Genomic DNA, 27666 nt, shown 5'->3' with positions numbered 1-27666 from the left:
ACTCAAAATTTTACAGCACAAATAACTTCTTTACAGGAAAAGAACTGAAAATACTTTTTAGTAAAGAGGAAATGCTGTAAAAGAACTGAAAATACTTTTTACTAAAGAGGAAATGCAGTAAATACAGCCTATCCTTTCTAAAAATATGGGTAAGAGCTCGATGCCCTAGAATGATTCACTATACAAACACTTTAAAATGGGAAAAAAAATGAAGTTTTGATAAACCTAAAGAGCAGACTGACAATGAAATGGATGGCTTGAGTCGAATATACTATCTATAACAATGTTGTCAGCTTAGTTTCGAGGTCATCTTCGATTTGATGAAAAAATATGAAACAATTCGGTACTTTGGACAATTCGGAGGTAGATTTCAGAATTTTTAAATTTTTTATATAAATAAATTAGATATTATATATATAATATATAAATTTAATAGAAAAATTTTAAAATAAAAATTTCAAAAAAAATAAAAACTACTTTTATGTAGATATTCCTTTGCTTCAGCCTAATCGACCCGAATTTGACCGAAACGGCAGCACCAAACTTTGTTTCTCTTCGTTCTAGGCTTAAAATCCGAACGCTTCAACCTCTTTAGCCGAAACAAAACAAATTAGAATTTGGCCTTTAATAGAGAGCAAAATAGCATAACACAATTCATATAACCTACCCCAACCAACCTACCCCAACTAATTGGAATAACGATGATCCTTTTTTTTTCTTTTTTTTTTTGGGACCCACAGCTTACTTAAGCGCTTACGCTTGTGCTGATGTAAAGTGCAGGTGCAGCAACCAACAGAGCCCACTAACAGTCTTCTTCAGGTAAATCGGATCCTCAACAATGAGAGAGAGAAGAGAGAGAGAGAGAGAGAGAGAGAGGGGTGGGAAAGGGTTTGAAAGTTAGAATTGGAGTCAAAAGATACCCGGAACGTGTAAATATTTATAGAAGAGCTCGTCTGCTGCCCAGCTAATGCTTGTATTTGAGAGAATGCCATGGGAAACAAAATTTCACTAGGTAATTATCAATGGTCAAAAGATACATAAAGTGAAAAGTCTATTGTTCATTGCACAAGAAAGGAGAACAGAACCAAGAAAGAAAGTTCACCAAAAAACTCATATTCTCAATTAATCATAAATCGGCAAAAAAATCTGCATGACGAGAAGAAGAAGGTTGTTCCCCGTGTGCTTTGTTCTTATTGTTTTCTGCATGAGGAAGTTATTATCAGCTATAAGCACTGTTTTGTTAGCTAATAGCTCAAATTTTCTCCTAAAACCAGATCAGGACGAATAAAACGCTAGATGGATCTGTTGCGAGCAGGCATACAAGAGAGTGTGTGTGTGTGAGAGAGAGAGAGAGCATGGGTTTTACAATGTATCTAGTCCTCTTTTGATGATAAGAAAGATGGGTTTGAGAGAGAACATTCGGTAATATTTCGGGCCATTCAAGTGGATGGTGTGTGGATAGCCAGAAGAGTAGAGTGCCAAGTAGAAGAGATAAATATGCTCATCACTGTCATGTTTATATAAAAACATAAGCCATGAAAAATAGAAATAATGGCTTAACGTGGAACTCTAGAAATCTACATCAAACTACTACGCAAGGTTTCTACACATCAACAAAATGAGGACCATACCCAACCAAGGTGACAATGATAGGATGAATGAATTAATAATGGAAGAGAATAAATATCATGAACAGAAAGAATGGCCCACATGAATGATCATTTGAAAGAGAGAATGAATCCATGTTTACTATAATGATTATGATCAAGGGCAATACTCATACCACGTGAAGTGCAATAATGTGCATTAATTTTATTGCATACTAGTCATTATACTTGTGAATTGTGATCCATGAACAAACTAGGAGGGATGGTCTTGTGCTAGACATTCTCTACTAGTGTTGAGGAACAATGTAGCAATCACTTCAAAGAGAGAATGAACCCATGTTTACTATAATGATTATGATCAAGGGCAATACTCATACCAGGTGATGTGCAATAATGTGCATTAATTTTATTGCATACTAGTAATTATACTTGTGAATTGTGATCCATGAACAAACTAGAAACAGTGTAGCAATCACTTCTACATTCTGTCAAGAGTGGAAATTTCTATCATATAGTTGAGATGAAGAGCTCAATAACCGATAAGAAACACAAAGAATATGGGCAAGAAACCTTGGCCCTACGGTTTTGTGATAAGCATGGAATTTCAAATCTACCACGCAAGTGTCTCCTAATCTTTTTGGACATAATGTAAGGGATGGCAGCAATATGTAGATAAATTTTAATCATACAAGCTATTCTAGGAAATTATTCAAATGCAGGTTCAATCAATTTGTCAAATTTTTACCAAAAATACTAAATTAGTCGCTTTACCATTGGAATCTTCTTCGATCGGCATATCGACATCCATATCATCATCACTGTCTCTGGAAACCTCTTTCGTACACGAACCATTTTGCCAGTCTCCCAATAAGGAAGGCAAATCCCACAACTTCACAAATCCAAGATAAACAATCAGTGCTTGAAGAGTTAATAAGTATCAAACGTGGGTAGACATCAAGCACGTGCACACATTTGTATATCTACTAATGAAAATTGTGTGTGCGTGTGTGTGTAAGAGAGAGAGAGAGAAAGAGAGCTGGGACAACCAATTATTACTATAAACTCACAAAGCTGTAAGGCAATAGTCCATCGCTTAAATCAAACTTCTCTTGCATATTCAAATCTACAACAGAAGAAGACACATGAAAGAATGCCAACCCACCTTTAACATGTGATCATGAGAAATACTGCCAAGAAACTTCCTATCGTGCGAAAAGGCTGCCAAGGACATTTCAAAACCTTGAGAAATGAAGGGAAACCTTATCAGAAATCAAACACATAATTTGAAGGCACAGTGATTATACCAAGGCCCTCAATTGGATATTCTGCATGCTCTGCAATTGGCTGAATTATTCTGTTTGGTAGAATGCCAACCAACCTACAAATAAAGCTAACTTGTAAATCATAAATACCATAAATAAAAGGATTTTAATCACAGACAAGAAAACAAAGCAAACATGCACAACTCACAAAAAAGGAAACAACCCTTTGTTTTTTAGAGTAAATGTTTAACGCAAATGAAACTCATCTTTTAAAAAGAAAAAGACAGAAGAATTGGCTATATTGAAATAACCTGATGATGCCATCCTCCGAGCCAGAAATTAAAGTATCCTCGTCAAGCTGGTAAATTGGCCAGCATTAGAAAGATAACATTAAAAAGAAACTGTTTAGAGCCAAACAAGGAATAACTAGGTCATTGGCAAATTTTTACCTTCAATAATGTCTCAACTGACATGGGATGTCCAAGGAAACGGTCACTGTTAAGCCCCCAAGGAACAAGTTCAATCAGAGGTGCTGAGCAAACACATAAAAATGGCTTACATTTATAATTGCTGAGCAAGCATATACCCATGGAATAAGGGATTACGAAAAACCAAATGCTGTTGGGGTCATGACTGTCTGTTGAAATGATGGATGGCGATGGTGAGGGAGAGGGCCCCGTCATTAGGATCATCCGTCTCCTGTGGGGTCCCAATCTCTCTATCAATGTCTAATCATTTCATCAGATGGTCATGATGTTAATGGCCTATAACTTTCCACAGTCCATGTAGTACAGGTATACTTGCCCATTTTGTGCACAATAAGAACATTATCTTTCATACACCAAGGTCACAAACACCTCAAGACATCAGATGTAAAATTGGACAATTAGGGAGTGTCCTTTCTCTACACGAAGTCCATAGAAAATTTTCTTAGACTTCCAGTGTGACCAACGATACATCCCCTACAGTCTGATTTCAATTTGACAGCTAGGCTGATTGTGAAAAGAAGCGATCTTCTTGTATAGTCGCCAATAAGATAAAACTAAAGTTTGCATAAAGATTAGAGCCCAGTAGCCAACCTGCAGTCCTTGAAATATCCCCAGGAGTAAAGAAGTACTGGACCAGACTGAGTTCCACAAACTACTTTTCGACCATTCTGAACAAAAAATGAAATTACATGTCAAGCTTATTGAACACCTTATTTGTAAATAAATACTCACTCATAACTTTCTAAAGCCTGGAAAACATATAAAGTGTACCCAAAATCATGGTGTCAAGAATTTTATTGACATAATTTATAAGCAAAACAAATAATAAGGGAAAGTACACCATAACCCACTTGAAAATGGTTTCCAGAACTCCAAAGGCACCCACCATATGTTCCTAATGTTTGACAATGGAGTTAATTGTACCTTGCTGACCTCCATTGGATAGGTTTTTTATTATTATTACTATCTTTCCCCTTGCTTCAATTTTGGAATTTCCATAGAGACACTGTTTCCATCATTACCCACTTCAAACTATGTATCCATTTAATATTGCCATGCGGTTTCCTCAACCAAAAACACAAATCTTGGCAGTATACTCGCCTTCTGCTCTAAGAACAATTTTAGAAAAAACAATACACAACTTATGTGTTTAACAGCAAAATAGGCTTCGACAAGACAAAATCCACTGTCACAATGAAATTTACAGTTTTGGGTTACAATATATATATATATATATATATGGAAACACCTAAAAAACGCCTATAGGCGAACTTCTACAGTGTTTCACCACCACCACAGACTTGCTATGTCCGTGGCGGTTCATTAAATGAACCTATAACGGACGACACGCCATCCGTTGCGGTTCCACATGAATTTTTGACCGTCACAGACCTAGCATGTCCGTGGCGGTACTGTCCGTGAAGGTACTACCACGAACATGCTAGGCCTGTAGCGATCGAAAAATGCACGCCTTCTGATTCTTTCAGACGGTGATGAGCCTATGGGCAAAAATACTATTCATTTTCGCCCATAGGCATTGCGTAGTCTCTTCCTATATATATATATATATATATATATATATATATGGGTGTGGTTTCTATAAGGTTGCAACCTTAAACAATCCAATTAAGGCACACCTCCAAATTCTATCATAACATATACTTTTCGGATAAAAAATTCTTAGGATTATCTCAAAATCTATTTTCATATCTAATTATAAAATTTTAAACTCCAAAAATGGTTAAAATCACGTAGATCTATACACATGAAAATCTTGAAAATGGACAGTGTAGATAATGTATTGCAAGATACGTTACGTTACTTCTGGGATTCAAAATCTTTTTTTTTTTTTCATATTCATACTTCTCGTTGTTGAGATGATCAATTAGAGGGTTTTTCAACATTTTTTGCCCATTTAATGCTGCTAAAGTTTCACCTAAACCTACCAATTAGGGATAAACCTTTAAGTACTTAAAACACATATTCTAACAAGCTGCACATCATTTGCAGCATTAAATGGGGCAAAAATACACAAAGCAGTAGGATCGTAATTACTTGTTGCATTTCCAAGCAAGAAAATCAACAAAAGGAAGAAGAGAGCCACCACTATTCAATCAACCAAGTATGATCAACCTATAGAAGAAAATTCTCCAAGTATGAGATAAAAACAATACTATATGAGAAGAATATATGAGACAGTTCTGGAAAATTGAACCAAACAAGAATAGAAATCCTCAGATCTATTGCAAACTAAACTATTTATGTAACAGACAATTCAGATGGTTACATCCCAATCTAGAACAAGCACCTTAGGCTTTCTTCACCACCTAAAATGATGCTTTAAGGAGGTAACATAAATGGAAACGATAAAACATCATATAACACGCACAATATACCTTCATCACGACTACAGATAGCAGTTCATCTTCAGAGAACTCGGACTTCTCTTGTACCTGCCATTTGGAGCCCACATTTGATTCCAAATCCAACACCGACAAAATAAGTTAAAAGGGATTGTATGCTACGAGAACATTTATCATTGTTACAAGGTGGTCACAACCACTCCTAGTCATTGGATGTCCAATGGGATGGCTTAGAGTGCGTCACAAAGTTCGAGAAACTTTCTTTTGAACTTCAAATCTAATCAATAACACACAACACCCGATTTAAAATCTAACGGACAAGGGTAATTGTGACCTCCTTGTACTAAAAGTAAATGGTCTCTTTGTATACTTTTCCTAAATTAAATGCGCGCCCTTTTCTTTTCAGATAAATTAGATATATGAAAAATGACATGATAACGTGCCTTATCTTTCCGTAGATTACAAACTGAAAGTGTACCATCACCACTGTTCACAAAGAAAACCAGATAAATATATTAGCGCTACTGACCAATCTTTGATGCCAAATAGATATCTTAAAAAGCATTTTAATGTAAGCCCTAAAGAGTGGCACAACTCAAATGCCGAAGTAATATGTGAAGGGAATTTACACTTCAAATTCAAAATCATTTACTTCTAGTACAAGGTCACAATCACTCCTAGCCATCTAATGTGGACACAAACGGCAAAAAGTGTTTCACAAAATTTGAGAAATTTTTTTTGAGCATTGAGTTCAGCCAATAATTCCATCCAAAAATAAAAGACGGAAATTTGGTCAATAGCATACCCTTGACAGAACATTTCACATCTAACAGCTAGGAATGATTTTGAGCTTCTAATATCGAAGATAAACACTCTTATTGCATACTTCTCCATACTTGAATTATAGAGAAAATAAAATATTATCAAGGTAGAGTATACTAAAATCTAGTTGATCAGGAAAACCACCGTCAATCAGGGCCATCACTGTATGATGAAACAAATGGTGATGGAAAGACGAAGGACAAATCGTTGGGAGCATGTCATCCAGTTTGATTCATGGCCAACTGAGTATACTATAGCCTAATTAATTATAGTATACTTTTCCTTCCATCAGAACAAAATAAGGAAGAGAAAACAAAGGAAATATGGATAAAACTTTGAAGGACATAAAGTTCTAAATTCAAGGGTACACAATGACTGAGTGAGTTAAAACTGCATTTTTTTTTTTTGATAAACATTAACATTTCTATTTATAGAGAAGAAGTACAAGTATGGTTAATCCGAGAGTACCCTCTAGGCAGGACTCTTAGTAAAAAATAATAGGTCAACCGCCCCTGTACAAAAAAGGGGTTACAGGATGGTCCCCTTACAAAGTTTACAATGTGTTAACAAAAATTGGCCCCTTGCAAGGTTTACAATGAAATTACAAAAAATGGGCTAAAAACGTTGCCCGTATGCAGTAAGTTTTTCTTCTTAGTATGTCCTCAGCGGTCCAAGGCAGAAATGGGCCGGGTGAGATCTACCGTCATGGGGCCTTGCCCCGTCCTTCGCCAGGAGGTCGGCGAACTCGTTTGGCGTCCTCGAGGTATGCATCCAGTAGACGTCTATATCCCTGCGAGTGTATACAATCTCATCATAAATCGGTGCCAAATACCAAGGGGGTGAAGATCTCCCCGTGGCCCACGAAAGGATGTTTGAAGCATCACTCTCCACTATCAAATTTTGCCCCCAGAATCGATCGAAGCTTTGCAAGCCCTTTAAAAGGGCCATAGATTCGGCATACTGGGAATTATGGAGGCCAAAATATTCAGAGTAAGTGAAAAGGATATTGCGTTGGTGATCTCTAAAGACCCCACCTGCTCCAGCATGGTTGGGTTTCCCCAAGGAGCACCCATCGAAGTTTAGCTTAATAGCTCCTTCAGGAGGTGGCTTCCAGATGGATGGTCTTTTCTCCTTCTTGAACTGTGAACAAGGACATTCTTCCATTGGCATAGGAAGCAGTTCGTAGTGATACCCTTGAAAAGGTGTTGGTTTGACACCCAGAAGGTTACTGAGGTCGTAACCTTGTCGAAGAGGATTAAGACCGAGCATATCTGTCCTTGGAAAATCCTGGCATTTCTTTCTGTCCAGATCGCCCAAATGGTTGCTGACACCACTGCCCTCCATAGGATTTTACCGGCCTTCGGCCAATGAGAGGCAAAATCGACAGCTAATAAGTCTCCAACCGTCGGTGGAGTTACCCAATGGATGCCAAAAAGTTGATGCACAAAACTCCATAAATCGTGGACAGGGGTGCAATGGATGAAAAGGTGGGGATTGGATTCCTCCACACACAGACACATGATGCATCTGTTGGGGATTGGAATCCCTTTCTTTTGTAGGTGGTCGACTGTAAGTGCCTTTTGAGAACCTGCTATCCAATTGAACATTTGCACCTTGGGGGGTGCTATAGTATGCCTAACTTGAAACAGGACCGCTGGGGGATTAAGTGGGAAAGTGGGGGTTTGGATGAGTTCCTTGTAGAAAGAGGCCACTGAGAAAACCCCTGACAAAGCGAGGGACCATACCAGCTGATCCCTTCCTTGTATGGGGAGAAAATAATGGTGTCGCAGTGCCGAAAGGGAGAGAAAGTGGTTTGTTTCCTCCTTTGAGAGGTTTCTTCTGAAAGAGGGGTTCCACACTCTTCGACCTCCCTCCAGCACCATTTCTTCCTCTATTGTGGCTTCACTGTTCACTGCGATAGAGTGAAGGGATGGATAGAGGTCCCTTAGTGGAGCATGGCCAATCTAGAGATCAGACCAGAAGCTCACTATTGTTCCTTCTCTTGGAAGAAACCTGATGTATTTTTTGAACAGCAGGAGAGAGGAAGTGAAAGATTTCTACGCTCCGGATGCATTTGTCCAAGGTCTCTTCAAGAATCTTATATTTACTTCGCACTACCTGGGCCCAAAGAGAGTCTGTTTGGGTGGTTAGGCGCCACCCCCATTTACCTAAGCGCCTCGTTGTGTTTTCTTAAGAGCCTGATACCCACCCCCCCTGTCTGGGTAAGCATACCTTGTCCCAAGAAATCAAATGGAATTTGGTTTTCTCAGCCTGACCTGACCTGAGAAAGTTCCTCATCAGTTGGTCAAGCCTTTTAGCCACTGAAGCTGGTATTTGGAAATGGGACATTAGGTACACAGGTGCATTGGCTATTGTTGCTTTGATAAGAGCGGATCTACCCACTTGAGAGAGGTATCTCCCTTTCCTCCCCGCCAAGCGTCTATCAACATGTCTATCATATGGGAACGATGTCTCTTTTTAGGTTTGCCCAACCCAAGAGCTAGACCCAGATAAGTTGTAGAGAGGTCCTCACCTTTGGATTCCCAATTTGCGATGAGCTGTCTGATTTGGGCATTGGCAATAGCTATACCCATCATCTTTGATTTTACCATGTTGACCTTGAATCCTGTGGCTAATTGGAAGCATTTCAGAAAGAGCCTCAAATTATCCACTTCTTGGGGGGAAGCATCGAGGAAAACCAAAGTGTCATCTACGTATTGCAGATGTGACAATATAGGCCCACAATGAGAGGTTTTGAAGCCTGTGAGGAGACCAGCCTGGTAAACCCGGGACAAGGACCAGCTAAAGACTTTGGTTGAGATGGCGAAGAGGAATGGAGAGAGGGGATCCCCTTGTCGTAAACCCCTTGAGGAAGGGAAGAATCATTTTGGGGTTCCGATGATGAGTATTGAAAAATGTGAATTAGCGTAGCAACCTCTCATCCACTTTCTCCAACTAACTCGGAAACCCATTCTTGCCATCGTCTCATCGAACAGACCAATTGACGTGGTCGTACGCTTTCTCCCAGTCGATCTTAAAGATGAGGCAAGGTTTTTTTGCCAAATACCTGGAGTGTATACACTTGTGGCAATTAGAGCTCCATCCAAGATCAGCCTATCTTTAATGAAGGCCAACTGAGAGGAGGAGATGATTTAGGGAAGGACCTGTTGTAATCTTGATGCCAGCACTTTTGCCAGAATCTTATCAGAGGAGTTGAGCAAACTGATAGGACGAAATTCCTTTAGTTCTTCAGCCCCTTCAATCTTTGGGACCAAGGCTATGAAAATGGCATTAATGGCTTTATGGAGTCTTCCCCGGTGAAAGAATTCAGTGACGAAGCTAGTAAAGTTATGGCGGAACGTTTCCCAAAAGATTTTGAAGGGGGCAATGGGAAACCCATCAGGGCCAGGAGCTTTGTCTTTGGCTAAGTTATCTAATTTCAAGATTTCTTCTTCTAAGAGAGGACACTCCAGCCATTGAGTATGTTCTTCCGACAAAGTATGGAAGTCGAGGTCTGGAATGGCAGATCTTGGACCTCACGGGGCAGTGTACAGGTTCTGGAAGAAAGATAGGATAGCCGACTCAATTTCTCCCAGTTGGACCACATAGCTATTATCATATTTGATAATCGAGATAGAATTATCTCTCCTATGACAATTCGCTATCCTGTGGAAAAAACGAGTGTTAAGATCCCCTACTTTGAGCCAATTGACTCCAAATCTCTGGAACCAGTAGAGCTCTTCTTTTTTTAGAGTGGAAAGGTAATCGACTTTGGTTTGGACTCTCAATTCCGCTTCAGAGGTTGAAAGTGGATGGAGCACCTCAAGATGGTCAAGTTCTTGGATGGATGAAAGAAGAGAGAGGACTTAACTTGGGTTTGGTACCTTGGAATGGACTGACACCAAGCTTTCAGGGAGGCTTTAAGGAGTTGAATTTTAGATTGGAGTATAAAACCTGCACTTTCCGCTACCTGGCCAGAGAATGAGTTCCACCACATGGGATCAATGAAGAAAAGGATTTTTCTTCTAACCATGCTAGTTCGAATCTGAATCAAGGCTGGGGTCGTGAGAAGAATGGGGCAATGGTCAAAAGTGGGTTTAAGCAAGGCCAGGGCGTGGGAGCCAAGGAAACGTTCCTCCCAATTCAGGGCTAAGAGGAACCTGTCGAGTTTTGGGACAGTAGGTTGGGAGGAGTAGTTAGACCAAGTGAAGCGGTTTCCTTGAAGAGAAATGTCTAGGAGATTATTCCTGAAAATGAAGTCCGAGAATTCCATCATTCCAGGGGAGATGAGAGAGCTGGAGTTTCTCTCATAAGACCATTGGGTTATATTGAAGTCTCCACCCAAGCACCTGACTGGATGAGGACGAGAGGCCACAAAGTCCAAGTCAGTCTAGAGGCGAGCCCGCGAGGATGAAGTACAAGGGTCGTAGATGGCTGAGAGTTTCCATTCTAAGCTATCAGAGATGCAAGACAGGAGGATAGTAACAGAAAGTTCCTCAATATGTGAGGATAGCAGGAGGTTTTCTGTGGGTCCCAGATGACTCATATACCCCCAGAGGCCCCTATCGCGGGTAGGACGGCCCACTGGAAAGGCCTCCTACCCCAAACCTGTCGAATAAGATGGAGAGAAGGCTCGGATAATTTCATTTCAGTGAGGGCAAGAATAGTGGGACAGTGTTTCAAGGCCAAGTCCTTGACGGCCTTTCTTTTGGAAAGGTGTCCCAGGCCTCTAATGTTCCAAGAGAGGATCTTCATGGAGGTGGAGAATGAGAAGAGAAAGAGGCTAGTCTAGCAGACCGCCTCAAAGGGAGGAGGAGGTAGAGATGTGGGGAGGTGAACTTTAAAGCAAAAAGGGAGCTCCTCAACCTTTTCTCTTATGTCTCTTTTGGTGGCCGTCTGTTAGGAGAAACCGGTGGGCAGGACCTTCAGGGCCATCATGCAGAAATCTCATGACGCAATACAGTTCCTTCATTCTTTCCACGTCGCGGTTGTGCCCGTCCCCGTCGACTCCCTCGTCATGATCACTCGCCGAGCGAGGAGAGACGGGCGAACCAAGGTCGTCTTGCGAGTCTGAAACCAACTCTGAAGAAAGGGTGGGAGGAGAAGGGGACGGGTAGAGGTCTGAAGGAAGGGACGGAACAGAAAAAAAGGAGGATGAGGGGTAGTGAGGAGGGGGAGAAGGCAGGACTGATCCAGAGAGGGATCAAGTTGCAACAAGGGAGGAGATAGAGGGGGAGAAGGGAGAGGAGACAAAAAAGCCAAAGGAGGAGTATCCAAGTCCCCGGGGGAAGGGAGAGGGGGTGAGGAAACAACAAGAGGGGAAGGGACAAGGTGGGGAAAGGGGTAAGAGAGATAGGGGGAGGCAGGGTACGTGAGGAAGAGGGACTGGGAAAGAAGAGAGGTGGGACAGGCAGAAAGGCCCAACGCAACGGTGAGAGGAATGAATCATGGTAGACCGGATCAGAAAGGGGGGGGAAGACGAGAAAGGGGCCAGAGGAGTGAAAACAGGGGTAGGGGAAGAGGGGTCCGAAGCCGGCGAGGAGGCAAAGCCAGAGGGAAAAGGGGTGCGGTCCATCTAAGAGGAGAAGGGAGAAGACAGGGCAGAAAAAAGGGGGAGAGAGGAAAGGGAGACCGAGGCTAGAAAGGTGCCAGACCTAAAAAGAAGGAGGCGGAGAGAAGGTGACAGGGAGGAGGCGGAGGGAAAGGAAGAAGGCCGTGGTGTCCCCTTAGACGAAGGAGCAGCAGAAGGAGAGGAGGCCAGAGGGCAAGGAGGTAGGTGAGGGGGCAGACACAGGAGGCAGAGAGGGAAAAGGGGGCACAGCAGGAGGCGGGAAAAGGGAGGAAGGTAAAGAAGGGCAGGATCTCGGGGGACGATTTGCAGGCGGAGGCGACAAAGGCTGGTGTGACGGAAGGCTGGCTGGGGGCAGCACGACAAGAGACGTGGCACCGGAGAGGAGAGAGGGGTCAGAGGGCGTACCAACGGGGCCAAGGGATGTGGCACGAGGAGACAAACAGGAAGGAAACAGATGATGAGGAAGGCCGGGATCGAGGGAGGGACCCGACAAAGAGGCAGGCTGGACAGGCAGAAAACCAAGAAGAGGTTCTTTACCAGGTCGACGAGTGGGGGTGGAGGCCCACGCGGGATCTTAGACATCTGAAGGGGGGCATGTCGGGGGAAGCGCTCTATCAACCACCGACTCCAGTCCTGACCAAAGGACACTTGTAGCCTAGTGGGTAGGGTAAGTGAGAACAGGGCTGTAGCGTGGCCGTTCCCGAGGCAGACATCTGGGTTGCTAGGAGACCGAAGGAGGAGGTTTGGGAGCTAAGCTCCGGGACCGTACCGAGAGGTTCGGAGGAGGAGTTGCGACCCGCCAGGAATGCCTCCTAGGTCGGAGGTTCTTGCACACCACAGTGGTCCAGGGAGAAGGATCAGAGGGAGGGGGGGGGAGCCGAATGATTCAAGAAAGAGGCGGAAAGGAGGCGACGCTTCCACCCAAAAGAGAGAAACGCAAAAAAAGAGAGAATTGACTTCCAGCCAAATGTAAGAAGGGATAAGGATGGAATCCAGCACCTCCAGCAGCAGTCGAATGCGTCTACAGGTGATAGAAGGATCTCCCCAAGTGTGTTTTGCCCACCGTTCAATGACTCTCTCATCTTTGTGTCTGGGCCGGAAACTGGCCACCAAAGAAGTGACTAGTTTAATCTTAAGTTGGGCGGAGACAGCAGAGGGGGTAGAGATGATGCAAGGGAGAAAAGGGGAGGGGCAAAAGGAGGGGGAGGATTTTTCGAGCAGTTTAGGAAGGCCAGCCGGGCTAGAAGAGGGAGGAGCAGAGGAGACCACATGGGAGAAGGAAGCGTTGTGCGGTTGAATGGACACAAGCTCTTTGATAATCATTTTGATCAATCTCTCTATCAACTTTGTTCTAAGCAGTGACTAAAAATAGTTGATCCTACAAGTAATTGCCCAAGTTAGATAGGTATCATAACCTAGGCAATTTCTATTCAAAGAAACCATGAATCGGCCCGATTCTCCAGTTTTTTTCTTTTTGTTTTGTAGTTTTTTTGTTTAGTGTAGTTCAATCCAGCTTGGGAATTGCTCATGTTGAACAACGAAATGAGTAGGGATCCGATATCAATTTTTAAGACACTGGTCTTCGGGATAATGAGCTATGGATTGATTCCACCCCATACAAGTTCAAAGCCCTAAAAGTGAGAACTAGGGTGAGAGGAGGAAAAATTGTGCATCATCCAATAGTGTTTTAAAAAGATGCAAGTAGTGGTATTAGGATCGAACTGGCCAACCAAACCAGTGAGGGATTTGGTCTAGTCAAAACTAGCTCGACCATTGTCAAAGTAGTTGGAGCAGATTTTCAAAAATTAAAGAAAAAAGATGAGTGATAGTTTTAAAATAAAAAATATATTACAAAGAAAAATGCGTAGCTTTATTTAACCGATCTGACCAAGTATTAAGTGGCCGGTCCAATCGGCCAAAACTGGTCAAAACATTAGTTTTGACTAATTTTCGATCAATCTCGCTTTTTGCTTTAGACCAAACAGACCAAGGCACCAGTTGGCAGTTTGCCCATTAGACTGGGCAGTAGGTCGAAGCTTGATAACTATGGCTACAAGCATCACCACCTAGGATCTTGCCTCAAGCCCAAGTGCCCACCTCAAACACGCTTCACTGGAATGCCAGAAATGCCCACAAGTAACAATATTTGAAGATAATCTGGACTAATTTATCTATTTATTATATATTAAGCGAGAGGTCAATCCCAATTAATTGGGAAAAGGCTTTGATGATGATGATGATATATTAAGTAAGAGGAGGTCCCCCCTTATTATTTTGACAAGAGTCCCTTAAAATTCCAAATTAGCCCTCTTGATTTTAATTTATATCATATTGATCCTTTAATCTCTTCATAAATCTCTCTCCCAATTAATGTGCATCACCTCACTCTCACATTCTCTTTACAGATGGGGAGTTACTTATTCTAGGAGTCTCTCTCTCTCTCTCTCTCTCTCTCTCTCTCACACACACACACACACACACAAGTGGGATAACTGATCGTTAATTTAATGTGCGTCACGTCACTCTCACATCCACATATCTCTCTTTAAAGATGGGAGTAACTTATTTCAAGACTCTCTCTCTCTCTCTCTCTCAAGTAGGACTCGAGTAGGATACACATCTCTCTCTCTCTCACATCACCTAAAGATAATTGATCATTAATTGGACATACTATTATATTAGTAAAGATAATCATAAAATTAACATTTTAGATGAAAAAAAACATATATTGAATGTGTTAAAATAAATCATGTAAAAAAGACACAAATGACTTGAATTAAATATGCATAAATACAATGATAAATATGTATTCAATAATAAAAACATAATTATCTATTCAATAAATATTCTCTTATTTTCAGATTTTTGGTTGATATTATAAACGTAGTATGTGTATATGAACAATAATAATTATATTTAAAGCATTTTAAAAAATAAAATGTTAGAGATATTTTTATTACAAGTTTATCATAATTAAAATTAGTGTAATTTATTTTTTACAATTAATCTATTTTTATTGTAAATATTTTATTTTCTAATATGTTATTTATCAATAAATATTTAAATTATTATAATTAATTAGTTTCTTATAATAACTACGTAATAGTAATTGTTATCATGATAAAACTAATGATAGATATAAATAATATTAATTATACTAATAATATAATTTTTATAAATATTATAATAATCACAAAAACAATTAAAATATTATAAGTGTCTTATAATTATGCAATTATTTATTGAATTTATTGATTTATAAAGTGTCTTATAAATCCTAACTTTATTTATGGAATTTATTGATTTATATTATTATTTTAGTTTAATATTAATAAATATATTTGCAATTGAACTATAATCATAATAATATCATCTTTAAGTTACTTAATTTGTTACATTAATTTTTATATGTTATTTTAAATATCACATAAATAACTTACTCAATTTGCTATATCTCATAATATTTGCAGCAATTAACACATTAGTAATAAAACATTTCGATGAGACCTGCAAAGCAGGTGCATCTCACCAGTTTATTTTATAAGACAATTGGGTGTCAATAAAAATTTGTATCACAACTAGTCATTAAAACCATGTCAATCGCATTTTCCAGCAAACAAAACTCAATTCAATTCATAAAAACTCTCCAGAGTCAACTGAATTCATCAAGTAGTTGAATTTCATAAATAAAAAACTCTCGATGCGTAATTTTTCCTTATATAGAATTTTCTAAGTCGATTTGACAAAATACATGGTCTCTACAAATGTCACACGAAAACTTGAGAAAGCTGCTGTCTCAAATAGTTAACTCGGTTTTGACACTAAATGAATTGGCTACCAAATTTGAGATACTCAAAACTCAATTATCTTAATTCAAAATTTTGATAACCCATCATGAAAAGTTCACTGACAGCAATCACTGGGGACAGTGAAAGAAATTTTACTTCAAGCTGTCACTGAGTTCATAAGGTCAAAAAGAGTGAAGGAAAAAAAAGAGCATATATCCGCCAATACAAAAATTTATAGGCAATCAAAAATCGATTCTTGAACCTTTACGTTCTCACAATTAGTCTAAGAATCTAACTTACTCTTTAAAGGACCAATAGGAATAGATTGAAGTTGTACCTCGTTCCCAACAATTGCTTAGAATCAGAGATGAATTCCATGTCTGAAATGAATTCTTCATGAGCGTCAAAGGAGTTACAACAAGTACGACTCCGTGTATCCCACACCTGAGAAGACATGCAATTACCTCATACACAATCCCTATATAAAGGAGAACACAATTTTATAGGTGCATCATCTCTATAATAGTCCAACTTTTAAGTAACCTAGACCAGGAATGCAGGATCTAGATCCACTACAAAGAACTTAGTTCTCATACTGAAAGGGAAGAAGTGTATTGATTCTATACTACATGCACCTACTGAAAGATAACACATATAAACACACACACAAATGGACTTTCCAAACTTTCCAAAACCCCACATGCACTTGAGGTCACGAGTTCAATGAGAAGACCTTGATAACTCCCTCATCATCTCCTGAAGAAACTGTCGTTTCGGTCAAGTTGATCAACCTATTGACAGCTGATCTACATAATGACAACACAAAATTTCCAAAACAGACAAATTAGCAACAAAAAATCTATGTTATACTTTCAAAACAGACAGCAAGCAAAAGATGGCATGAAAGTCAGATTTAGCCTCCAAACATAGAAAGCATATAAATCATGCAAAGCGTGCAAAGAGTTCCAAAGCTCAGTAAACCAAAGTTATACTCTCACAAAGGAGAGCACGGAACAGATGACATGAAAGAAAGATTTAAGCCCCCACTATCGGAAGCATACAAATAATCACCATAACCTTTTCCCAACTATTTGGGGTCGGCTAATGGGAAGCAAGTTGTTGTTTGCATGATTTGTACGCTTATGGGAAGCATGCAAATCATGCAAACAATAAAAGGAATTCCAATACCAGTACAAAAGGAGCTTTGATTTGCCCAAGAAAACACATACTTATAATGTCTTGAAGCAAATGTTCAGAACACAGAAGATGCTGAGCAATTCTTATTTGGTGAAAATACAGTAATACATGCATTCCCAATCCTTACTTCATGATGACAGGATAAATTTAAGTTTCAACTTCAATTCAGACCACTTATATAACCATGATGGAAAAATGACCAAATTTCCTCTTCCGTTTTTCTTTTCCATCATATATGAATGGGAGGCTTGAACCTAGGATGCAAGTCACCAGCCCCACTCCAATTTTTGCATGTCAATTGCAAATTAAGGTTTTATTAAACAAAACACATTCAAGAATTCAAAGTTGCCTTAAGAAAAAGGTTGCAAAACCAGAGAGCAATTTCTTTTTCAAAAAATAATAAATAAAAGAAAAGAAACAAGTAATTTTGTGTTAAAAGGGGAAAAAATGAATTATGATTTAGCTGAGACCACACAGGTATAGAAATGGGTGAAACTGGAAAGTTGTTTGAGCAGTAAAGAAAACTACGCACTCATGAGCATCGTCGACACGGGTAATAGCTTTCCCAGTCTCAACATCAGTAGCGAGAATTGAACGGTCTGTTGATGCCGTAAGAATAACTGAAAATGCATAGCACAGCAATATGTAAATAGATTGCATCACGATTTTCACCCAATAAACATAAAACCAGGCTATTAATTCAATAATAAACCATTTAATTGTTAAAATCAACAGATTGAAGTCAACATTTTCACCAGAGAAATTTAGAATGATGCTCTCAAACTAAACCATAAAGTCATTAATGGCTAAAACTCTATGGACTGGGTAACCATTTTTACATAGAAAATGAAATCATGCTCTTGAAATTAACAATACAAACCATTTTTTTTTTGAGAATGTTAACTGTTATATATATGGTGAGGCTAAAAACCAATTAAAGGCTAAAAACCAGCATATTTACCACGCCCATCATCAATAAACCTAGCCGCTCTACATGACTTGCGATGAGCCTTGACTCTGATTAACCTGCAAAAAAGAAAAAACACACAATTAAAAAAAAAATGACGCAAGAGATTAAATTCCTTAAGCATAATTATGTACTGGATATGAAAATGACTATAATACATTCAATTTACAAAGACTAAAACCCCTAAATTTCAATGACCCATTTCAGTCAGCCTAATTTAGTTACAAGAATAACATTCTAATTCGGGAAAATCGAGTTTAAATTACTTTTTTGGTTGCGATTGAGATTCTGGGTCATAGTGGTACCTGCACAAATGCCACAAAAAAGGATCAATGAAATGCTTGTACTCATTAAGACACTCAAAATTGCGGGGGGGGGGGGGGGAGGGGAGAGAGAGAGAGATCCGATTCAAATTTGTTCTACATTCCTGGTTCCTGTACCGATACTATTGATTTCATTTTCATTGTTTCTGGCCTCCTAGCATTCCACTAATTATCCATTTTCATAAAGTTTGCACTAATCAAGGATGCAGAAGAAAGGGGCAACTGGATGCCACGCATAGGCGAGAAAGGACTAGAGAGAGAAGGCGACCAATCAAGTAGAACCTTACAGGGAGGGAGGGAGAGCGGGAGAGAGAGAGAAAGAGAGAAAGAGAGAGGAAAACAAAAATGACAGAGAGAGAAAGAGCAACTAAATCAAATGCATAGCTACTAATCAAAAACTGGTTCAATATTTCTTTTTTCGATTGACAAAACATGATTTATTAGAATAGATAAACAAAATTCTTAGAGAGAGAATAAGAAGTGAGAGAAACTCACAAGCGGACATAGCCAGTGATCAATCCAGTAGCAACAATGGGACTGGAAGGGTGGAAATCCAAATCAAAAGCGATCTTTTTGAGGTCGATCTCCATGTTTCTTCAATCATATGAAGTTTAAAACCTGTGAAAAATAGATAATAAACCACCTAAATAAAATTAGGTAAATCTAGGGTACTTTAGCCATAAACCCAAACCCATCATTTGGCTTGTATAAGTCTTTCTTTGAGAGAGCACACCAGTGCTGATAGCTCAAACTTGGGTGAAGCCCCGACTTTACAAAATACAAAATATGAAATAGGGTTTCCTTTCTTTTGTATAAGCCCATAAGCCATTGTTTCAAAAACCGTATTGTCCGGGCAAACGGGCCTTCCTATTCAGTTTACCTATAATTTACTTTGTATACATCCAGGAAAGGTTTCGTGGATTGGATTTTCACTGTATTTAGTTGATGTGAAGGGCTTGTTTGGTTCATGCGTAACAGTTTGCATATGTAAAACAGTTTTCATATATAAACAGTTCACAGTGCAATAGTTTTCCAATCCTGTTTTTTCCCATGTTTGGTTCACATTTCTGGAATTCTTGTAACTATCTCCCACGATCTGGATTAATACATATTTTTAACTGTCCAATTGCAATATAGTTGATTTGATATCGACATCTATCCCATTAAGATGATTTTTTTAAAACATTCAACTAAAATTCAATTGCAATATAGTTGATTTGATATCGACATCGACAGTTAGCAAGGCATGCAATTAAGATTCTCTTGCATGGGTGTTGTTGATAATGCTAACAACTGGCATCTAGTCAAGACTAAACACATGTAGCTTATGCACATCTAATAACATAAAAATCAGTATAAAGTTTAATAAAGAATGTACACCCTCCTTTTAGTAGCATAAAAAAATTTAGTCTTTTACAATGTTTCAAACAGTTGGTACAATATTTGGTATGGAAAAAAATTATTTCAAGAATTTAAATAGATTTCTAAAAATAGAAAACCAGCATTGCATAACTAAGTTTATGCCCTTCAAATAAGCAGTGACAAATATAAAGAAACTAAAACAGGCAATCAATATCCAACAAAGATACATAACTATGTCACTATCGAACTGCTTACTATGAGATCATAATCAGAAAGCACATCAGCGCAAAAGAAATGGAAAATAATCCATATTCTAATAAAGAGAAAAGCATTCAAAACGCAGCTTCAAAATTCATGGGAAGTTTACTCATGAAGCATTTGAGTCGAATCTTTTCTAGTTTTAGGATATAATGGTGGCTTCATTTCTCAGTACCCTCATAGTGAAAGCACTCAAGAATGGCTCACTAATGATAACAAGGCTTACAATCAATGATATTTTACAGAATGTTATAAAGTTCCAAACTGTAGACAACCCACATTAAATCCCCTACTATGATCTAATATTTACTAATGACAGTTTATTACTTCCCCAATGTCACTGCTTACCAAATACTTAGTAAAATCTAAACCGATGAAACAGATTTATGCACGATAGTGCCCATCCATTATATTAATTTTGGAATGACTTGGAGGGATAGTTTTCAAAGTCAATCCGGCTCAGCTCTTTCTAGTTTCAGGATAAAATTGAAAAAAAAAATCAATGAAATGTAAAAATCACAAAATGGCATCTATACAACATCAAAAAACCAGACAGAAATAATAGTTAAAAAAAAAAAACAGAAAAGGACAACAAAAAAAACCATACCCATATTTTTCTGTAGTAAAAATTGTGCTTCTATTCTCAATAAAATAAGCCAAAAATAAAAAAGCAACAAATTTCCCATGGAAAATCATAGAAAATAAATGTTTGCATTGGTAAATTAAAAAACAAACAGCACCATCGAAAGGGAAAAACCAGGAAAATCACAAGAATAAAAGCCATACCCTTGTTGAAGCAGATGAGTATTTTGTACGGGAGTTCGTACGAGGAAACCCTACCTTGTTTGGTGAAGAATCTTTACACTATGATGAAGAAAAACAAGCAAAAATAAAAATAAAAGAACACCAGCCAAAAAAATAAAAGAAAAAGAAAAAGAAACAACCTTACCTTGAAGATGAAAGCTTGATCCTCGCTTGTGCGTCTGTGAGCGATGACAGAGAGGGTTGAAAGAGAGTGGCTAGGGAAGCTTGGCTTGGCCAGAGAGAATGCAGGGCTTTGAGAGAGTGGCGCGATGACTTTGTGAGAAGGTAAGGGTTGTGAGAGACGGGCTACAGGTTTTTTTTTTTTTTAACGGATGAAGTTTTTGCAGGGCCTAGGTTCTATGCAAACAAAATAAAGCCTCACCTCAAATCCTCATTTAAAAAGCACTTTTTTTTTGGTATCCCAAATCTGTATCTAAAATTAAAAGGGTGCGGTTTGTATAGAGCCTAACCTCTAAATAATCAAATTAGAGCCTACTTTCAAATAGTATCGGAAAATGTAGTTTCAACACTTGTAATCTTCGTGATAGCTTTAAATTATATTTTTATATTTTTTTATAAAATTTAAAGCATAAAAAATAGTGTAGATCGACATATCTATGAAAATCTTGAAAATTGACCGTCCAAAAATATATTACAAAATACACTATTTTAAAAATTTGAAATCTATTTTTTTCTTATGGTCATACATCTTGAGGTCGAGATGATCAATTCGAAGATATTTGGGCACCTAAACAATCTCTTCTCGTGAAATTTTTGAGGTAGGCTTTAATTTGATTCTTTAGAACCTCGGCTTTATATAAACTTTTCCCAAATTAAAATTTGAAACTCAATAAATAGGATAGATCTTGGATATGTAAACACTATTTTTAGGGTGAAATCGATGGTCTAGATGATTTGTTGCAATATATACTATTTTTAGAATTTGAAATCTTATTTTTTTTTTCACAACCATAATGTTCAAGTTGAGATGATAGATCTAAGTTTTTTACTTGAATTGCAAATTTTTTATGAATTATGAGGTGAGGCTTTACTTATTGGGTGTGGTTTCTATAAGGTTGCAACTTTAAACAATCCAATTATGGTGCACCTCAAAATTTTACTATAACATGTAATTTTGATGTAAATTAGGATTATCTGAAAATCTATTTTTATCTCTAATTATAAAATTTTAGAGAAATTATCACTAATATACTCATATTTTCAAGAAATTGAAAAAAAAAACCCAACTTCCCAAAACCTCATCCAAACCTTTTTGCCCCATTTTCATGAAATTTCGGACAAAAGTGCCCTTTACGGTAGTCGTTGTACCGTAAAAACATTTACGGTATTTTTAATATCATAATCTAGATTGGTCAATTGATATAATTAAGAAAAAAACACCATTTAATGGTTTTAAATAACATTACGGCACTAAGAGTACCGTAATGCTCCAAGATAAGAAAAAAAAAAAAAAAACATTATGGTACTTTTAGTACCATAATGGTTTTAAATAACATAACGGTATTAAGAGTACCGTAATGCACCAAGATTAGTCAATCGATATAATTAAGAAAAAAAAAAACCATTAAAGTACCGTAATGGTTTTAAATAATATTACGAAACTAAGAGTAACGTAATGCTCCAAGATTGGTCAATCAATATAATTAAGAAAAAAAAACCATTACGATACTTTTAGTACCGTAATGGTTCTAAATAACATTAAGATACTAAGAGTATGGTAATGCTCCAAGATAAAAAAAAAAAAAAACCATTACGGTACTAAAAGTACCATAATGGTTTTAAATAAATTACGGTACTAAGAGTACCGTAATGGCCCAAGATTAGGATGGATCTATAATTAAGAAAAAAGACCATTATGGTACTCTTAGTACCGGAATATTCTTAAAGAAGATTTTTGTTATTGTTTTTATGGTACAGCGACTACCGTAAAGGGTATTTTCGTCCGAAATTTTGTGAAAATGGGGCAAAAGGGTGTGGGTGAGGTTTTGGAAGTTGGGAATTTTTTTCCAATTTCTTGAAAATATGGGTATATTAGCGATAATTTTTCAAAATTTTAAGCTCAACAAATGATTAAAATCAAGTAGATCTATAAACATATGAAAATCTCGAAAATGGACGGTCTAGATAATTTGTTGTAAAATGCATTATTTTTAGGACTCAAAATCTTTTTTTCTTTTTTTATATTCATTTATATCGATGTCGATATGATCAATTAGAGGTTTTTTCAATATTAAAACAACTTTTTTCGATGGATTTTTTATGTGCATATGTAATTCTACATATTAAGGTTGCACCTTTATATAAACTTTTTTCTTACTTATTTTGATAAGGTTGTAGTTGCAACGCTATTAAACTATTACCCCTTTTTTACCGTTAATTTATGTGGTTTCAGCGTCTACGACAAACTGGAATGAATTTTTTTTCTTGTCCGCTCAAGTAATGGTCCCCATAAACTTACTCCCCACTTTGTGGGGTGGGGATTTCTTTTCACACGATTTTTCCGATGGGACAAGTTTTCACCATCTTTATGCATGAACCAAATGTGTGTATATGTTTCATATGAAAACTGTTTCATGATGCAGTTTTCATTCGAACCAAATGAGCTCGAAATGTTTATGATAGTGTTGGAGTGCACGATCAGGGCACAGATGTGGGCTGGTCCGAGTAATCCAAAACTGGTTTTGGATAACTTGAAAAAACCATTCAGGTCTTGGCCCCACCAAAACTTTTCATGAAATAAAAAGACATAAATCCGAAAACATAAAAATTATGTTTAGAGTAAATTAAACAAAACACATCTAAATAAAGTATAAAAAGTAGTGAAAGAATTTGATTTTGAAAAAAGCAATTAGTGAACAGGGGGTATTTTTGAAATAATCTAATGATATTTTTAAAATAATTTAAAAATAAGAGAAAATATAAAAATAAGTATTCATGGCCCAAACACCTTCCAATTTGATAAAAAACATTAGAAAACACATTACAAATACGTTTCTTATTTTCGTTCTAGGGTCTTTACATTTTTTTCAACATCTTGGTGTTTAACCACAAAAAGGGGCTAAAATCAGACTGGTCAGAGACTAGTTCTAGGTAATCCGGTCAGTTCAACTTAAATAGGTTGTCAAACACCCGTCTAGAATATCAAAGCTTAATATAACACATCTCATATCTCAATTGTACATTGTGGCTTCCATTCCCACTAACAGTCCAGAGTATCAAAGCTTAGTATAGCACACCTCATATCTCAATTGTACATTGTAGCTTCTATTCTCACTGAAAGCTTCAAAAACCACTAACTAAGTCAAAAACGTATAAGGGGCCAGTCATATCCATTGAATTACCCAAGAACAGAAAAGCGGTTGTGCATAAGGAATTGACAATACAGTTATTGAATTAGATTATCAAGTAATTTCAAAAGATGCAATAGCTTTGAGGGAAATGCCTCATTTTGAATGTACCTTGATGAGATTACTATATTGGGATTTACTTATGGTGTTTAACTTCCGTTCTTATATTTATCGAGTCATTTGTCCCTTGTGTGATAATTGCTTAAAGAATGTGCATTTGAATAATTCTTTGCACTTTGCACTTCACTAGTTTTAGGTACAAGTGGGCAGTTTCCCTATTTATAACACTGAGAAAAGGTAGGTACAGGTGATTTTCTGTCAGTTCTTTTTTTAGGAGAATTGGTGGCAAATTGATGTCCAAATGATGGGAGAGCCTACAAGTATAGCTTGATGAAACTAATCAGCAAGCTTTTGTGAAATTAGTTTGTATCAACAAAATATTAAATGTTTAATTTGTGTTTGTTTAACCAAAGCTCTCAATGACAGTTATAAGAATTAATTGCCAAGGCCAACAAGGAGACTACTAGGTTATGGTAGATTTTAATTTAGATAAGGTTATCTAAAGCCCCAAAAAAGTTATATTTGAAGTGTATCAATGCCATATGGTGAGATTATTTCAGGTCATGGACATTCTTGGATCAAGTCTCTGGAATGTTTGGAAGTCTAAGGGTATGAAGTAAGAATCAGTCTCTTTTGTTTAATATGTCCATTATACACAGTTATTTGAAATGGGCTAATTGCTCTGACACATGGAACTGATGTACATAAATTGGGCTCTTTGGATTGCAGTGGAGGTAATAGCCATTTTTAAGGATCTTCAATCATATTCTCTCTCTTGCTAGGTTTGGTGATAACCAAATTATCATACTCATATTTTCTTCTAAAGATTAAAGGTATTATGATAAAATGAAAATCGGTTTTCTTGTAAAGTAAAAATTGATATATATATAAGAGACTCAATGAATGGAATTGGGTCTCCAAGAAAGAGAGACATAGAACGAGAGGCGGTATTCCCATGAGTTTTAGATTGGTTAACTTTGACAGAGAGAAAGTCTATTAGTTGCTCTAGAGGTAATCTTTCCGGTCAGTATTTGGTTAACTTTGACAGAGAGAAAGTCTATTGGTTGCTCTCGAGGTTATCTTTCTGGTCAATATTGTGGTTGGAAAGATGATGTTGATCGAAGATGTTGTTCGGTCAAGAGCGCGGGTTTAGAATGGAAGATTGGTGAAAGTCTTGGAAAGATGATGTTGATCGATGGTGTTGTTCGGTCGGGAGCGCGGGTTTAAAATGGAAGATTGGTGATGATCTTTTACCGATGTTTAAAGATATGTATTATCTATTGTAACAAAAAACTGTAGATGTAGAACCACGTAAATCGTGTGTTGTTGTGGTGTGATTTTTTATGTTTACTTTATTTTTACACTCAATTGTATTCATCTACTTCGCATATGGCTAATTGAGTACACAATCTTGGGTGGGATCTCGGTTCTGCAAGCTAAGGGGTTCCCGAGGACCCTATCTCTCTCTCTCTTATTCATGAATTTTATAATCTGGACTCTTTCTATTTGATGTCTATATTCATTCTCTCTATTACTGGTGAATAGAAAGAAATTCATGTTTTCTGTCACAGGCTTGTGCATGGAGATGTGAAGCCGGATAATCACCTGGAACTATTTTCATATTCCCATTAAATTCAGCATAATACTCAAAAAGTCCAGACTCATGTCTAAAAAACCTAATAAATGGTCCTAATTGACAGTGCTTTGTGTCTATACCCTAATATGGCTTGGAAATATTCAGCAACTCTTATCTGATTTCTAATTGCATTGTCTGTTGTTGGAATCCTTGTAATCTTTTTTAATCTTTTGGTGTAACAACTAGATGAGATGAAGAGTGATCTGTGAATCACATGAAGAGACCCAATGCCTTCATGCAAGTAAATTCATGTTATCCATGAACTTCCAAAGGGGAGAAGTGTAATGTGACATGAGATACAATCGTGCACGTGTGGTAAAGAGCTTTTTTTTCATATGTTTTTTTTTGCTGTGTACGAAAGCTCTAAAACTTGATGGATTGATTTTTTTTTGCAAATAAACAGCGATAAATATAGAACAAACAATAAGCTAGAAAAATAATGTATGAAATAAATAACACAAAAAAAAACGAAAATTTTATGGGACTCGTTATATCCATGGGCAAAGACAATAGACAATATTTCACTAATAAAAAAAAAAATACAAAACACCCACAGGAGAGAACCAGATACACAAAAGTCAATCTCTCAAAAAGCCTTCCTCTCTTTATAATTTATCCCTCTCTCCACCCGAAGTTTCCCTTCACTTTTCCTTATATTTCTCTCTACAAGACAAGCAATAAATAGAGAAGAAAACCCAAGAGGTACCTACATGAGGTCCCTTCAACTTTTTCCTAATTTTTGGAAATCTAATAATCTCTCTTGAAATATGGACTCTCATTACCATCCTAATCCAATATGACTTTATCCCCAAAACCAACTCTTAAATAGTAGCAAATTAGTTAATGGTAATTCCAAAATAATTGGAAACTTTCTAACTAACTAGGAAACCCAAAATAAAAAAAAGGAAACAAATCATTTAATAATAGGGATTCAGGACAAAATCGACATTTTTTAATTGAGGAAGTATACTATGATACATGTGACATGCTAACAACATGATTTAAACGTTTTGATTTGTATTGGTAGGGGCACATATCTAAATGCAAGGGTACAGGCCCATTTGGTAAGGACTACAAGCAGAAGGGATGACCTTGAGTCACTTCCTTACACATTGATATTATCAGTTGAGGGTTCTTTACCTTGGCAAGATTATAAGGTTGCATAGTTTTTTATTAGTCTCAATTTATATGTTAGAGGTCTTTTATTCATTGGATTCTTCTTGCCTTGAATCATAGGCCAAAGTGCAAAAATTATCAAAATTATTTTTTGGAAAATTATCGCAAATATACATTAATTTAAGGTTAATTGGAAAAAAAACCCCGAACTTTTGTTTATCTCGTCTATACTATTTTTTTTTTTCATTTTTAGATTTTTTTAGACCAAAATGGCATTTACGGTAGTAAGACTACCGTAATACACGTTATTTTATACGGTATTTAAAATACCATAGTAACTTCAAATAATATTATGGTACTTTAAGTACAGTAAAACTCTGGTCGGTACTTTAAGTACCGTAAAAACTAAAACCGATTATACGACGTTTTAAGTACCGTAAAAACTAACCCATCTTATACGGTACTTAAAATGCTGTAAATCCTTTTCTCATGTTGTTTATATTTATCTCTTTCATTTCTATTTATCTCTTCTTTCTCTCTAATTATTTTTAATATTTATATATTCTATCTCTCTCTAATTTGTTTTTATCTCTTCTTTCTCTCTCTACAATCTCGGCACTTAAAATGCCATAAAATCCTTTTCTCATGTTGTTTATATTTATCTCTTTTATAT

At 37.2% G+C, this 27666-nt stretch overlaps 1 protein-coding gene and 1 long non-coding RNA gene across 4 annotated transcripts; both read right to left on the bottom strand.

Annotated features, from left to right (window-relative positions):
* Positions 1-991: 991 nt before the first annotated feature.
* On the bottom strand, positions 992-20999 carry WDR55 (transducin family protein / WD-40 repeat family protein). Of its 3 annotated transcripts, none has more exons than XM_088871450.1 (17): positions 20959-20999; positions 20796-20873; positions 18885-19007; positions 18333-18371; positions 18061-18125; positions 17632-17719; positions 16636-16708; positions 16240-16346; positions 6164-6206; positions 5754-5810; positions 3949-4025; positions 3319-3364; positions 3181-3227; positions 2912-2985; positions 2770-2825; positions 2379-2496; positions 992-1200 (listed from the first exon to the last, which is right to left on the bottom strand). In XM_088871450.1, exons 3-17 carry the CDS (start codon positions 18977-18979, stop codon positions 1127-1129), a joined length of 1059 nt encoding a protein of 352 aa, XP_088727576.1. In that variant the 5' UTR covers positions 18980-19007; positions 20796-20873; positions 20959-20999; the 3' UTR covers positions 992-1126. The 3 variants fall into 3 exon arrangements, with proteins under 3 accessions (XP_088727576.1, XP_088727577.1, XP_088727575.1); XM_088871451.1 differs by having other exon boundaries at positions 20850-20873; XM_088871449.1 differs by lacking the exon at positions 20796-20873.
* LOC148781437 (uncharacterized) lies at positions 6970-10573 on the bottom strand. Its single transcript, XR_016058994.1, has 2 exons — positions 8719-10573; positions 6970-8541 (listed from the first exon to the last, which is right to left on the bottom strand). It is a non-coding gene; the product is annotated as an uncharacterized LOC148781437 (long non-coding RNA).
* Positions 21000-27666: the final 6667 nt, after the last annotated feature.

Source organism: Amborella trichopoda, chromosome 7, assembly GCF_054954075.1.
Source record: "Amborella trichopoda isolate Santa Cruz 75 chromosome 7, AtrichopodaSantaCruz75HAP2 v2.0, whole genome shotgun sequence".
NCBI classification, from domain to species: Eukaryota; Viridiplantae; Streptophyta; class Magnoliopsida; order Amborellales; family Amborellaceae; genus Amborella; species Amborella trichopoda.
Note: the sequence above shows the minus strand (reverse complement) of the source record. Positions and strands in the feature narration are given on the sequence as shown.